The sequence below is a fragment of the Ascoidea rubescens genome (assembly GCF_001661345.1).
Source record: "Ascoidea rubescens DSM 1968 unplaced genomic scaffold ASCRUscaffold_1, whole genome shotgun sequence".
Classification (NCBI taxonomy): Eukaryota; Fungi; Ascomycota; class Saccharomycetes; order Ascoideales; family Ascoideaceae; genus Ascoidea; species Ascoidea rubescens.
In genome coordinates, this window is record NW_017962913.1 from 1,028,909 (window position 1) to 1,042,263 (window position 13,355).

The 13,355-nt window shown below is 28.9% G+C and overlaps 5 protein-coding genes across 5 annotated transcripts; 4 read left to right on the forward strand and 1 right to left on the reverse strand.

The window, feature by feature from the left end:
- Window positions 1-161: 161 nt before the first annotated feature.
- COG5 (Golgi transport complex subunit COG5) lies at window positions 162-1,687 on the forward strand (the record flags this gene model as incomplete). Its single annotated transcript, XM_020194846.1, has 1 exon — window positions 162-1,687. One exon carries the CDS (start codon window positions 162-164, stop codon window positions 1,605-1,607), a length of 1,446 nt encoding a protein of 481 aa, XP_020049960.1. The 3' UTR covers window positions 1,608-1,687.
- Window positions 1,688-1,906: 219 nt separating this feature from the next.
- Window positions 1,907-5,326, forward strand: KAP123 (karyopherin KAP123; the record flags this gene model as incomplete). Its single annotated transcript, XM_020191173.1, has 1 exon — window positions 1,907-5,326. The coding sequence occupies one exon, from the start codon at window positions 1,907-1,909 to the stop codon at window positions 5,324-5,326; it is 3,420 nt and encodes a 1,139-aa protein (XP_020049961.1).
- A 274-nt stretch (window positions 5,327-5,600) lies between these two features.
- Window positions 5,601-7,132, reverse strand: ASCRUDRAFT_97889 (uncharacterized protein). Its single transcript, XM_020195248.1, has one exon. It carries the CDS (start codon window positions 6,829-6,831, stop codon window positions 5,875-5,877), a length of 957 nt encoding a protein of 318 aa, XP_020049962.1. The 5' UTR covers window positions 6,832-7,132; the 3' UTR covers window positions 5,601-5,874.
- Window positions 7,133-7,572: 440 nt separating this feature from the next.
- ASCRUDRAFT_67737 (uncharacterized protein) lies at window positions 7,573-9,489 on the forward strand (the record flags this gene model as incomplete). Its single annotated transcript, XM_020191424.1, has 1 exon — window positions 7,573-9,489. One exon carries the CDS (start codon window positions 7,573-7,575, stop codon window positions 9,487-9,489), a length of 1,917 nt encoding a protein of 638 aa, XP_020049963.1.
- A 2,381-nt stretch (window positions 9,490-11,870) lies between these two features.
- ASCRUDRAFT_73466 (uncharacterized protein) lies at window positions 11,871-13,260 on the forward strand. The gene has a single exon (XM_020192299.1). It carries the CDS (start codon window positions 11,907-11,909, stop codon window positions 13,107-13,109), a length of 1,203 nt encoding a protein of 400 aa, XP_020049964.1. The 5' UTR covers window positions 11,871-11,906; the 3' UTR covers window positions 13,110-13,260.
- The last annotated feature ends 95 nt before the right edge of the window (window positions 13,261-13,355 follow it).

Genomic DNA, 13,355 nt, shown 5'->3' on the forward strand with positions numbered 1-13,355 from the left:
ACTTTCTTTTCTGTATTCCTCTATGTTGAAAAGCTAAAGCTGATCCGCAAAGGTGGATAAAGCGTGGGTGTTGGAAGTTTAAATTTCACTACAGTGGAGTATCGTGGAAAGAAGAGTGCGATTCAAGAGCAGCTAGCAGATCATGATAGCAGTTGGATGAAATGAGTGCTGGCGAGGAGAACGAATTGAAGGAATTGGAGGAGTACTCCTCCAGAGGGTTTTCGGCAGTGGAGTTTGCCAACAGGTTGTTGATATCTATGAATGACATTGACCACAGCTACAGCTACGACATTGATGGCAGTGCTGGTGATAGTAGTGGGATGGAATTGGATATCACCAATCCCATAAAGAAGTTGGAGTTTGATTTGATTGAGGTCAACAAGGAAATGAGGGAAATCGGGAACAGTAAGTATGAGGAAATATTGAATGAGATGAATAAAGAGAACGATATAAAAAAGTTGATTTTGGAGATCATTTTGCCCTCGATCAAGCAGATCAACTCGAATTTCAATACAATTGAAAAGAATATTTTGCAGCCTTTTAACGAGTTCAAAAAATTGAACAATTCAATCAAGAATCTATATTCGACGAGCAATCTATTAAGGAAGTTTCAATATTTTATCTATTTATTTGAGGAGTTGAACAATGGGATAAACAACGAAATTCTGGACTATGACAGTGGCAGCAGTAATAACAGTGGTGCATATTTGAATAAAGTGATTAGGAATTACTATTTTTTGAATAAACATTTAAATGACAACGAATCATTAATGAGTTTAAAAATAATTAGAGATTATAAAATTATCTTAGGTGATATTAAAATTCAAAAAATACTCAGGTTTTTGAATCAGAAATTCAATTTTATTATTGTCAATCATGATAATACCAATATCAAAAGCAACAATAATGGTGATAATAATTATAATGGTGATAATAATTATAATAATGACATTACTGCTAAAAAAGAACTTGATAACATTAAAATATTATTTATATCATTTATTATAATCGATGAAAATCACTTAGTCAATAAGCTTAAAAATTATATTAATAGTTTAATTAATTTGTCAATTAATAAACTATCAAGAATTCTTACATCTCCGCGAAATTTTAATAGTTTAATGGTGGAAATCAGTGAAAATGGATTATTTTTGTTCAAAATTAGCAAAATATTGGAAAAGACTGAGTATCCATTTTTTGATGAAAAAGAAGAAACTGAAAAAAACAATAATGAAGCAAAATTAAGGAAAATTAAAAAGAATTATTGGAGCACTTGCCTCAATGAACTTGAAAACAGTGCAATTGGTACCGGCGTTTTGAAAATGGTTATCAAGAAATTAGATATCAATAATATTACATTGTTGCAGTACTATTGGAAAGAAATTGCTATTAAATTTGAAAAAATATTAACCAGTACAATTGAAAGAGGAGGGCCAGTTGGGAAGACGTTGAAGTTGTACTCCAGCGAAATCAAAAATTCCATCAAGGTGAATGTCATCAACAGTGGAAAACTTAATGCCATTGAAGAGCTCTCAGAGAATAGTTTCGAGGTAAAAATGATGTTGAACTCAACCAACAGCTTTGATAGAAACACCAGAGTGTATTAACTTCATGCTTCATAAATTTCACTAGAAACTTGGTCATAAAATGCATTATAAATTGCACTATAAAATGTAGTATAAATTGCGCTATAAAATGCATTATAAAATGCAAGATCTTTTTGTACGCGTTTCATGGGTTTTTTTCAGTTACCCGACAAACTTTATTTTTTTTTTATTTGGAATTTTTTTTATTTGGAATTTTTTTTCAAATCTTTTTTTTTAGCTGGAACACTTTGTTTTTAATCATTTCTTGTTGATTTATTTTTCTTCTTTAATTTCTCTGGTGTCAAAAAAAACCTTTAAATATGGATCAACAGTATCTTTCCTCTTTAGAGGAAACTCTCAAACTCGCTACACTTCCTTCTACCGAAGTTATCAAGAATGCTACTGCAAATTTGAAAAAAAATTTTTATGGTGATTCTAAATCTTTGCCAGCATTAATTCATATTTTGCAAAACAGTACTGATGAGTCGATTAAAACAATCGCAGCTATTGAAACAAGAAAACTTCTTTCAAAACACTGGGGTTCTTTAGATTCCAATTTAAAATTCCAAATCAAATTTTCAATATTAGAATTTGCTTTACATAACAATGAAAAAAAGTTATTAAATCACAGCATAGCAAGAATTGTTTCAACTATAGCTGATATAGAACTATTAACTAGTGACTGGCCTGAATTATTGGATACTTTAGTCTCAAATTCAAGTAATGATACAGCTATTTACATTCTTTATACTTTGTTAGAATCTGACAATCCAATTGTTTCAAAGCATTTGTCTGATTTATTATCTCTTTTCGGTTCAATCTTATCTAATAACAATTCTTCTTTGGACATTAAGATTACCTCTTTATCTTCTTTATCTTTAATTGCTTCATTAATTGAATCAAATGATCAAGGGGTCGTTGATACTAACTTAGCTAATAACTTTAAGTTTTTAATCAATCCTATGGTGGATTTATTAAAATATGTTGTTAATTCAAATGATGTATTAAATTCGAAAGATGTTTTTAATTCATTCAACGATTTTATCTATTTAGATAACAAACTAATCGGTGAAAACTTATTATTGTTAATAAATTTAATGTTTGAAATCTCTTTAAATAAATCAAACTTAGACGATGAAATTAGACTAATGGCCTTAAGTTTTCTTTCAAGAGTTATTTCTTTAAGAAGATCAAAAATTACTCAAAACAAATTAGGTCCAACTTTTGTTTTAACTTGTCTTAAGATTGCTTCTGAGCCAATTGATATTGATGATGAATTAGACAATGAAGATGAAGAAAACGAAAATGAAGAAAACTCTCCTAGTTCTTTATCTTTAAGAATCCTTTCTGAACTATCAACTGAGCTACCTCCATCCCAAGTTATTTTGCCTTTATTTGAACATTTACCTGCTCTTTTAAGCTCTTCAAATTTTTTTGAAAGAAGAGCTGGTATTTTATCAATCGGTTTAACTGTTGGTGGTGCTCCCGATTATGTTTTTACCCATTTACCAAAATTAATTCCTTATTTAATTAATGGTTTAAAAGATCATGAATTAATTGTTCAATTGGCTACTTTAAAGACAATTTCAGAATTAACCAATGAATTACAAGATGGTATCACTGAACACCATGCCGATTTATTACCCTTAATTATTCAAATCATCGATAGTGCTACTAACGTCATGATCTATAAAAACGCTACTTATGCCTTAGATGGTTTGATTGAATATATGAGTCATGATGCTATTTTGTTATACTTGGAACCACTTATGAATAAATTATTTCAAATGTTGCAAAATTCATCTTCTCCTTCTCTTAAGTGTGCTATTGTCTCTGCAATTGGATCGACTGCATTTGCTTCTGGTAAAGCGTTTATTCCATTTTTCAATAACTCTTTACAATTTTTGGAACCTTTAATTCATTCTTCGAATTCAAATTCTAAAGATTCTGATTTACCTGATGTTGAAATTGAATTAAAAGCTTCAACTTTTGAAAATATTTCTACAATGGCAAGAGCTGTTGGTCCTAAACCTTTTGCTAAATTTGCTGAACCTTTAGTTAACTCTGCTTATAATTCAATGAATTCTGATGCTCCAAGATTAAGAGAATCTGGTTTTGCTTTTATCTCAAATATGGCAAGAGTTTATCAAAAGGAATTCACTCCATTTTTAGAGAAATTAGTTCCGGAAATCTTCAAATGTCTAGAACAACCTGAATTCAATGCTGATGAGTTATTGGATGAATTTGATCCAAATGATCCTGAAATCACAGTTTCAGATGTTCTTAAAGTCGTCGATGATGACTCTGAAGAAGCTGATCTTGAAGATAAATTTCAAATTCACACTGGTATCACTATGGAAAAGGAAATTGCAGCTATGGCTTTAGCTGAATTGGCTATTGCCACTGGTATTAATTTTGTTAAATATCTTGAACCTTCTATTAACATTCTTATTGATCAAATCGATAACTCTTTTGGTATAACTCAACCTGCTATTAATTCATTATGGAAAATTGTAAATGCAATGGTCAAGGTTCACTACGAAAATCCTGTTAACACCAACAATGAAAATTACAGAAATTTAACTGGTGATGGTATCAAATACCCAGTTGGTGCTGTCTCTTCATCTTACGTCAATAATGATATTTTATCAATCATCAAATTAGCAAGAGAAAAGTCATTAGAATTATTGGAGTCAGAATACACTATTTCAATTGTTTATTCAATTTTAGATAACTTTTCTGAAACTATTAAAAATATTGGTGCAATTTCAATCATGGACAATGGTAATAGCTCTGAATTAGAACAGTTATGTGTTGAATTAATGAAAATCTTAAAAGAAGAACACCCATGTCAGGTTGACGATGATAAAGATGAAGCAGAAGATGCTGATACTTCAGAAATGGAAGCTTCATTATACGATGAAGCCTTGGATGTTTTAGTTTCATTATCAACAGCTTTAGGTGGTGACTTTAATAAAGTTTTCCACTCATTCAAAAATGTAATTGTTTCTCAATTGAATACTAAATCCAAAATCAAAAGAAGTTCGATTATTGGATCATTGGCTGAAATTTCTGTTGGACTTAAGTCATCGAATGAATTTTCGAAAGAATTACTACAAATATTTATTGAAATCTTAACAAAAGATAAATCATTAGATGTAAAAAGTAATAGTGCATTTGGTATTGGTGTTGTCATTGAAAATTCTAACGAAGATTTTTCGTCAGCCTATCCAACTGTTTTAATTACATTATCTAAGCTATTGACTAAAACAGAAAAAGAAGAAAATAAAAGCATCGATGATGAAGAAACTCAAGAAATTATTAAAAGATTTTATGCCAATGCATGCGGTTGTGTTGCCAGATTAATGTTAAAAAACGAAACCATTATTCCATTAAGTGAAGTTTTGCCAGTTTTAATTTCTCATTTACCATTATCAACAGCATTTGAAGAAAACAAGCCAATTTTTGAATTAATTCTTAAATTATATCAAGAAAATAATGAATACATTTTAGCAGAAACTCCAACCGTTGTTGAAATTTTTGCAAACGTTTTTAAAAAGGAAGCCGAAGTTAAAAAGTTAGAAAACGAGTCTACATTGGGCAGGGAACAAAACATTGAATCCTTAAAACAATTCCAGGTTCCTGATTTGAGAGATAAAATTGTTGAATTATTAAAATTTTTAGATGGAAAATATTCTGGTATTGTTTCAAATAATGAAACATTAAAATCTATTTTTTAAATCAAGCAGTCTACAAAATAATTTACCTTATTTTTTATTTTTTTTTTGTTTAAAGTAGTTGAAGTCTTTTCCTATTTCAATAGTGATTATAATTTGGTATTTCTGTTTTAATCCTGTTTTTTTAAAGATTATTACACTTTGATATTTATATCTTTTTATGTTGTCTTTTATAGTTTTTTTTTAATAGTATATAGGTTTTTTTACTGATTTGTTGTTTTATTTGTCCTCCTACTATCATTCGAATTTTGATCATTATATCCTCTTTTATTGTCCGCCATTGATTTTTCCACCATTAATTTTCCTTTTTTGCTTTTTTAGAATCTTCATTTTAATCTATATTATTTCATATTAATTGTTTTTACTACAATGTTAAAAAAGATAAACAAAATACGAAGATGTGAGACTTAGGATATTATGGACTAATTGTTTATGTAAAGCATTTGTATGTTTTCTATTATCTTGTTTAATAACTTATTTGGTAATGTTTTAGTATGTTGTTTAAAATAATGGTTTGCAGTTTGCAGTTTGTTGTTGTTTTTTTGGTTTTTTTAATGGTTAGAAAACTTTGGAATAACATCTAATTCAAAATCTCCTGAAAAACTGAAAGTCTTTAAATCAGGGGTTATATCGGCTGAATCAAGGTTTAAAAGTCTTGGATTGATGTTAAAAGATTTTGGTTTGACTTTTATATCTAGGTGATAGTTACAAAATGATGGGAAATTAATTAGGACATTGTTTTTACCTATACTATAATTTTCATCATTTGTATCTGTACTATAATTGTCACTGTTTATATCTTTACTATGATTGTCATTATTTATACCTGTACCATAAATGTCATTATTGCTATTATACTTTTTTTTTTTTTTTTTATCAATATTACTATTTTTTTCGTTATTCTGGTTTTCATTATTATTGTCATTGTTCATTTTGCCTATATTAACATTAACATTAAGATTAAGATTAACATTGTCATTATCATTAACATTAACATTAACATTATCATTATCATTATTCACTCTTTTTTTTTTTGAATTGCTATAAAAAGATCTTGTAGAATATATTGTAATTTTGCTGGAAAAGAGGGATTTGATAAAAGTAGAGCCAATGCCTATGTTATATTTATACAAATCATATTTAATTTTGTAATTACCAATTTTCCTTATTGCTAGATCTTTAAATTCAAAACAATAAGAATCAACTTTATTAAGATTATTAAGAAGACTATTCTCTTTAACACCGAATAGAATTTTTGAACCAATCAAATTATCTTGGTTTGAATAAAGAAAATCGTCATAATAACCAAATAAAGTAGCAGTAATGAAAAACTGATTGTGGCTGTTTATATCGTTTGTTTTAAGTATCAATTTAGTTGTTGGAGAAAGTAGTCTTTTGGAAGATTGGCCAGACTGTCTACCTTGAACAGAATATTGAGTTATATTTAGGTTATAAAAATATTGTGGTAAGAATATAGGTTGTAATTGATTTGGATATGGGTAATTCATTTTCAGAGTTTTTTTTTATTAAATGGTTTTGGTAAGTACTTTACTGGGTATAATATAGGAAATGGGTTATTTAATGGTTTAGGCAGTGATTTAGATAGAGATTTAGTGAAAAATTATAATATCTAATTAGTTTGCTAATTTTTAAAATGCTTCATTAGTTTTTATAAAAGAGCAAGAAAAACTGGCGTATTTATATTATTTTGAAAACTAAAAAAAAGTATGGATTGTTTTGGTCATTGCCAAATATGAAAAACAAATATAATGATTTATAATAATTTCTATTGATTTGAATTGTTTTATTTATATATTTGCACTATTTATTTGTTGTTATTTACTTGTTCTTGGTTGCATAGTTCACTTTTTCACAACAAAACAGCATTTTGATTTTAGTAATGCATTTAGATTCTGAACTGGTTTTGTAAGACATGATTAGAAATAACGTTACATAAAAGGAAACAAATAATAATCAACGAAGAGGAAAGTTTGCAAAGGAAACACATTTCTGCTTTCTGTTTATTGCAGATCTTGTTGAGGTTGGTAGAGTTTGTTTTAGGTGCTGAGCTATACTTTAAGCTGGGCTCTGTTTATGTTTACTGTTTACTCTTCGCCCTCCACTGCTTCTATTAGATGGCAGTGTTGAGACACACCCATCCAACATAAACAATCAACAGCCAACTGTCAACATAAACAAACAGAACCCACCTTCCAATATAGTGTCAGAAGCATAAACAGCAGTCCACAATGAACTATCTTGAAAGGAAGTTCAAGCAGAGAAGAGCTCTACACCCCCCAGTTCTATCCATCAACACCAGAGGCATTGATCCTGGTCTTGATCCTGGTTCACATGGGCTTGTTCTAAACAGCGAAATTAATCTCTCTGTTAATACCTCCAACAAACACACTGGCAGTATTACTTACAACCATTCTGTGAAGCATGAAGTGAGTTTATCTCCAACAAAGACTGAGATGGGAGAGAAGAATAACAAATTTATAAAAGACGTCCTCCAGAGTTTAGATTCTGCAAATGATGAGGATAGTGGCGGTATTTATAATGAAAATGACCCCGAGAGCGATATTTACTGGAATCAAAAGTTACTTGACTTTTCAATAATTGACGAGTTTAAATCTTTGAATCCTAATCTGCCACCAATCTACAACAATAACAATAACAATAACAATAACAATAACAATAACAATAACAATAACAATAACAATGATAACTTAAATGATAACATTGATGATAATGAAGCTTTAATAATTGAAAATAATAACTTAATTATGAACCAAAATATATCTTCTTTAAACTTTGAGAGATCGAAATTAAAGCTACAATTAACCAACTCTAAAAGAAATTCTGCATCATATTTTTCAAACAATAACTCCATTTATTTAAATAACTCAAAGAATTCTCAATCTTTTTGGAAATATCATATCTTGATTTCGTCTGCATCAAAAAGTTTAAGAAATTCAAATCTAACCTCTTTCTATTTGACTACAAATCCTTCTTTAAATCATATATACTGCAAGATTGCCCCTTCTTATTTTGTTAAAATATTATACAAAAATGATGATAATGATAATATCTATAATGAAATTGATTCGAATAAAAAATTTGAATATAAATTGTTAATGGAAATTGAAAATTTTGATTTGCCTATCATAATTATTGAAAAGTATTCTTATCTGTATATTGGCAAAATCGCTTATACTTATAAAATTAAGCTACTACCTTATTCAAACCTAACTTATATTAACGATAATAATGTGGAATTTAATTCTCATTACGATGATTACAAAGCAGGTAAAACCCCAATCTATTGGGAGACTATAACAAGCAATTTATCTTTAAACTCCTATATTAATTCTCCTGATTTATTATCTATATTATCAAAATCAAAATCAATAAACTCACTGTCTTCAATAAAATATTCACTCTATAATAATAATTATCAAATAAGTGATCCTTATAAAAATTCATGGATTATGGGTTCTATACCCAAGTTGAAAAAAAAAAAGTTAATTGGAAAATACAACACTTACTTACTTATGAATAATACTAGTGACGATGATAAAAGAATATTTGCCTTTTGCAGACTTCATCAAAAGAAATTTAAAAAAAAATTAATTGTTGATTTCAAAAGATACAAAAACTCCTCAATTAATGATTTTTATTATAACAAAAATTCTAGTCATCATTTTGATGACTATGATTCCGAAGAATACGATTCTGAATTAGAATCCGAAAATACTGAAACCGTAAGCAGTAATAATAGTAGCATGGCTGATATTAATAATACTAATAAAAAAAATTTAGCTATCAGGTCTAGGAAAAAATCCTTTCATAAAATGTCAAAAAGTTTATCAGACCAAGTATCAAATAAATTTTTACCAAAATCAAAGTTGATTGAAAAAATTGATTACGATAAACTTTTGAAAGAGAAAAAAAAAAAGTTTGAGACTTATTTTAATCCAGGCGATGGTATGTTTCAAAGAAACACACCAGATGATAAACCAAATGATTATAAGTTGGGTTGGCTAACCATTTATAACGATGAAAATATTTTAAAAAATCAGGGAATGTGGGAATTTATTTTGGCGACCTCGATTACAATTTCAATGGAAAGAGCAATAAATCATTTGCCCTTCACTAATCACTAATCTATGATTTTAGAAAACAGTCAATTACTATTGTATGCTAATATTCTACTTTCTTTTTGTCTAATTCTAACATCCTCCAAAAGAAATATTAACATAACATAGAATAAGCAGAAAGAAATTTTTTGAAAGTTATTAAATAGTGTTGATTTTAATATTCTTATTTTCTATTTAGCATGGTTAAATTTTGTTATATCACAAAAGGAGCTCTTCGTTTTTATTTCTTTTGAGTGTTTTTTATTCCACATTTCATTCTTTTTTTTGAATAACTCTTCCCATATTGAATAAATAGTGAAATTACTTTATCATCAACAGACCCTGTGGAGAGATTTGGCGGCTTGGACTTATTGTTCAAATAGTTTCTGTCCTATGAAATTCGAGCAAACGATATCAGGTGTTTAAAACGCATTGAATGATTTCTCTGAAATTAAGCTCCGGATAAATCTCAATGCATGTTATTCATGGTGCAGCCCCTTTCTACCAGGACAGCATGTTTGTTCGTCGGGCAAAATCTTTAACGAATATCTCCAACCTTGAGCGCCGCAAGATATCAACCAAATCAGCGATAATCAAAATCTACTGAAAGAGACAAAGAAAGCAATACTACTTGGAGTGCTCTGGGAGCAGTTTAGAATTGAACTAATTTTGAGACTTGAAGGGTTCTAATTGATAGTTCTTTAAGTTACAATTATCTATGTCTAATATCACAAACGTATGGTAGTTGAAATCTTTGCACAAAAATTATATACTATTTTCTGGGTAAAAACCTGCTGTCTTTCCATTATGATTTTCGGCGAATGTAAAAATGTGAAAAACCTAGCTCTAAATCAATTGTGATACTGATCATTGTGAATTTTACAATATTCTATTATTTATACTATATTATTCGATATTTTTTAATATTAACCTATCTGATCTAAATTAACTTTTTATTGTTGAATAGTGTATTTTTCCAACTCAACGAATGCTAGTATTGTGCTTTATATTTTTATTTTTATTTTTATTTTTATTGTGAATTAAATTCGATGAGTTGTAATCCCTTTGATTTTCTATTGTCCAAACATACTACTAGTAGCCCAGTAAAATTATAAATTATTTGAGTAGACCTTGATGTTTTATTTAAAGTCCATTTGCACCATGTCCTTTACTTCTACAATTTCCTTCTAGAAAACATTAAAACAGGGTTTCCATATTCAAAATAATAACATTGAATCAAAGTGGTTTACAGCAAAAATAAAATTCAATTGACCCATAGTTTCTTTAAAATGAAATTTCATATAACCTTCAACTGTTTTGAGATAGATAGACAAACTATGTGACGGTAAAATCTTCTTTCAATAATGCTAAGTAGATATCAAAAAAACCCAAAACAATTAAAATTAATTTCCTACTCAACAACTTCAATAAAAAACCCTCTATTTCTTTCGCCGAAGAACAAGAAATATTTTGAAATTACTGCACTGAAAAAGGCACTACAGCTTTAAGTTATCTTATTATCTTTTTCCTACACACGACTTAATGGATAAACCTTTTGTACCTAGTAAATATGCAAAATAACGCAGATGCACGCTTTAAATATATATAAAGAAATTTAACTTTTTCGCTAAGCTCATATTTTTTTTCTTTATCAAAAGATCTTTTGGATGACAGAAGCCATATTTGCTCGAAAAATAAACTAAACTATATTATTCAAAGGTTCCAATATTCAAAAAATTGATTATTTGAATATTTGATATTATCGAATATTATTTATTTTCAATATAAATATTTGAAGATTTTCTTTGTTTCTTTTCTTTAAATTTTTCAAAAATAATCAATAAAAATCAATAGTAACAATAAAAATTGGATCTCAATTTGAATTAAATTATTTTTTAATAAATATATTCAATAATAAATCAGATTTCAAGATGTCTAAGAAAGGTGAAGAAACTGGAAGCATCCATGATGCTGATTACTCATCAGACATTGAAGTCAGAACAAAAAAGGCAAAGCTAAGGGAATTTCATGATAAATATCTTGAGCTTCAACATTCAAATTTAACCTCAGTTGAAATGTTTTTATACAATTTTGATTTAAAACCGGTAGAATCTGAAAGAAGAAAATGGAGTTGGTTTAATTTTGTGTTTTTCTGGATTGCAGACAGTTTTAATATTAATACATGGCAAATTGCGAGTACAGGTGTTGAAGCTGGTTTATCTTGGTGGGAAGTTTTTATAACTGTTTGGATTGGTTATATTATTGTTGGTATCTTTGTTGCTTACTCTGCAAAAATCGGCTCCAACTACCACATTTCATTCCCTGTCTCTTGTAGATCGTCTTTTGGTATTTTTGGAAGTGTTTGGCCAGTTTTAAATCGTGTTGTTATGGCTATTATTTGGTATTCTGTTCAGGCGTGGCTTGGTGGTCAATGTATTCAATTAATGCTCAGAGCCATTTTCAGTAATAATTTGGATTCAAAATTATCTGGCAGTATCAGTGGAACGACCCCATTTCAATATCTTGGCTTCATAATCTTCTGGACTTTATCGTTACCAGCTATTTGGTTTCCTCCTCAAACAATTCGTCATTTATTCACCGCTAAAGCTGCTGTTGTTCCAATTGCAGGTATTGCATTTTTAATTTGGGCTATTGTAAAGGCTGGTGGTATTGGTCCAGTGGTTCATCAAGAAACAACAATTTCTGGTAGCAAACATGGTTGGGCTTTTATTGCTTCATTAATGAACTGTATTGCAAATTTTGCAACATTGATTTTAAACGCACCAGATTTCTCTCGTTTTGCTAAAACAAAAAAATCATCCTTCTGGTCACAAGCTATTTCAATTCCATTTTGTTTTGCTTTGACATCCTTAATTGGTATTTTAGTATCTTCTGCTTCAACAATTATTTATGGTAGAACTTACTGGTCGCCTTTAGATGTCTTGGGATTGTTTCTTGAAAACTATAAATCAGGAAATAGAGCTGGTGTCTTTTTTATTGCTTTTGCATTCGCTTTAGCACAATTGGGTACTAACATTTCAGCTAATTCTTTATCAGCTGGTACTGATATGACCGCATTGCTTCCAAGATATATCAGCATTAGACGTGGTGGTTTCATATGTGCTGCGATTTCATTATGTATTTGTCCATGGAACTTTTTTAAATCCTCAAACAACTTTACAAGTTATTTATCATCTTATAGTGTCTTTTTAAGTGCAATTTCCGGTGTTGTTTTTTCAGATTATTTTTGGGTTAGAAGAGGATTACTTAAGTTATTACATTTATATACAGGTGACAAAAACAGTGATTATAGATTTAACAAAATTGGCGTTAATTGGAGAGCTTATGTTGCTTACATTTGTGGTATTTTAATTAACATTGTTGGATTTGCTGGTGATGTTGGTCAAGATGTTCCAATTGGGGCAACTTATATTTATAGACTCAACTATTTTTGTGGGTTTATCATTTCATTCGTATTATATGGTGTTTTGTCTCATTTCTTCCCCTTCCAAGGTATTCCCATCAGCAATATCTTCAAAGATAAGGGTTGGTTCCAAGAATGGCAAGAAGTTGATGATTTTGAAGTTTCTAAAGATTTGAGCGTTGTTGAGTATGGTGAAGCTCCAAAACCAGAAAAGTCGTTTTAAAAGCAAAATATTTGGCTTCTTATGGCTTATAGATAGCCTTTTAGGTGGTCTATTTTTTTTTTTCTAAATTAATCTTTTATAGCTTTTTATGTTTTTTTTATTTGTGTTCTTTTAATTATCAATTTAGAATTAATCTTTTTTTGTTTGTTCAGGATCCTTTGCTTTAGCTTTTATATTTTTAAAGTAATTTAAAACAATTTATTTTTAAAAAAAAACAATTAATTTTTCAACTAGATGATCCAAAAG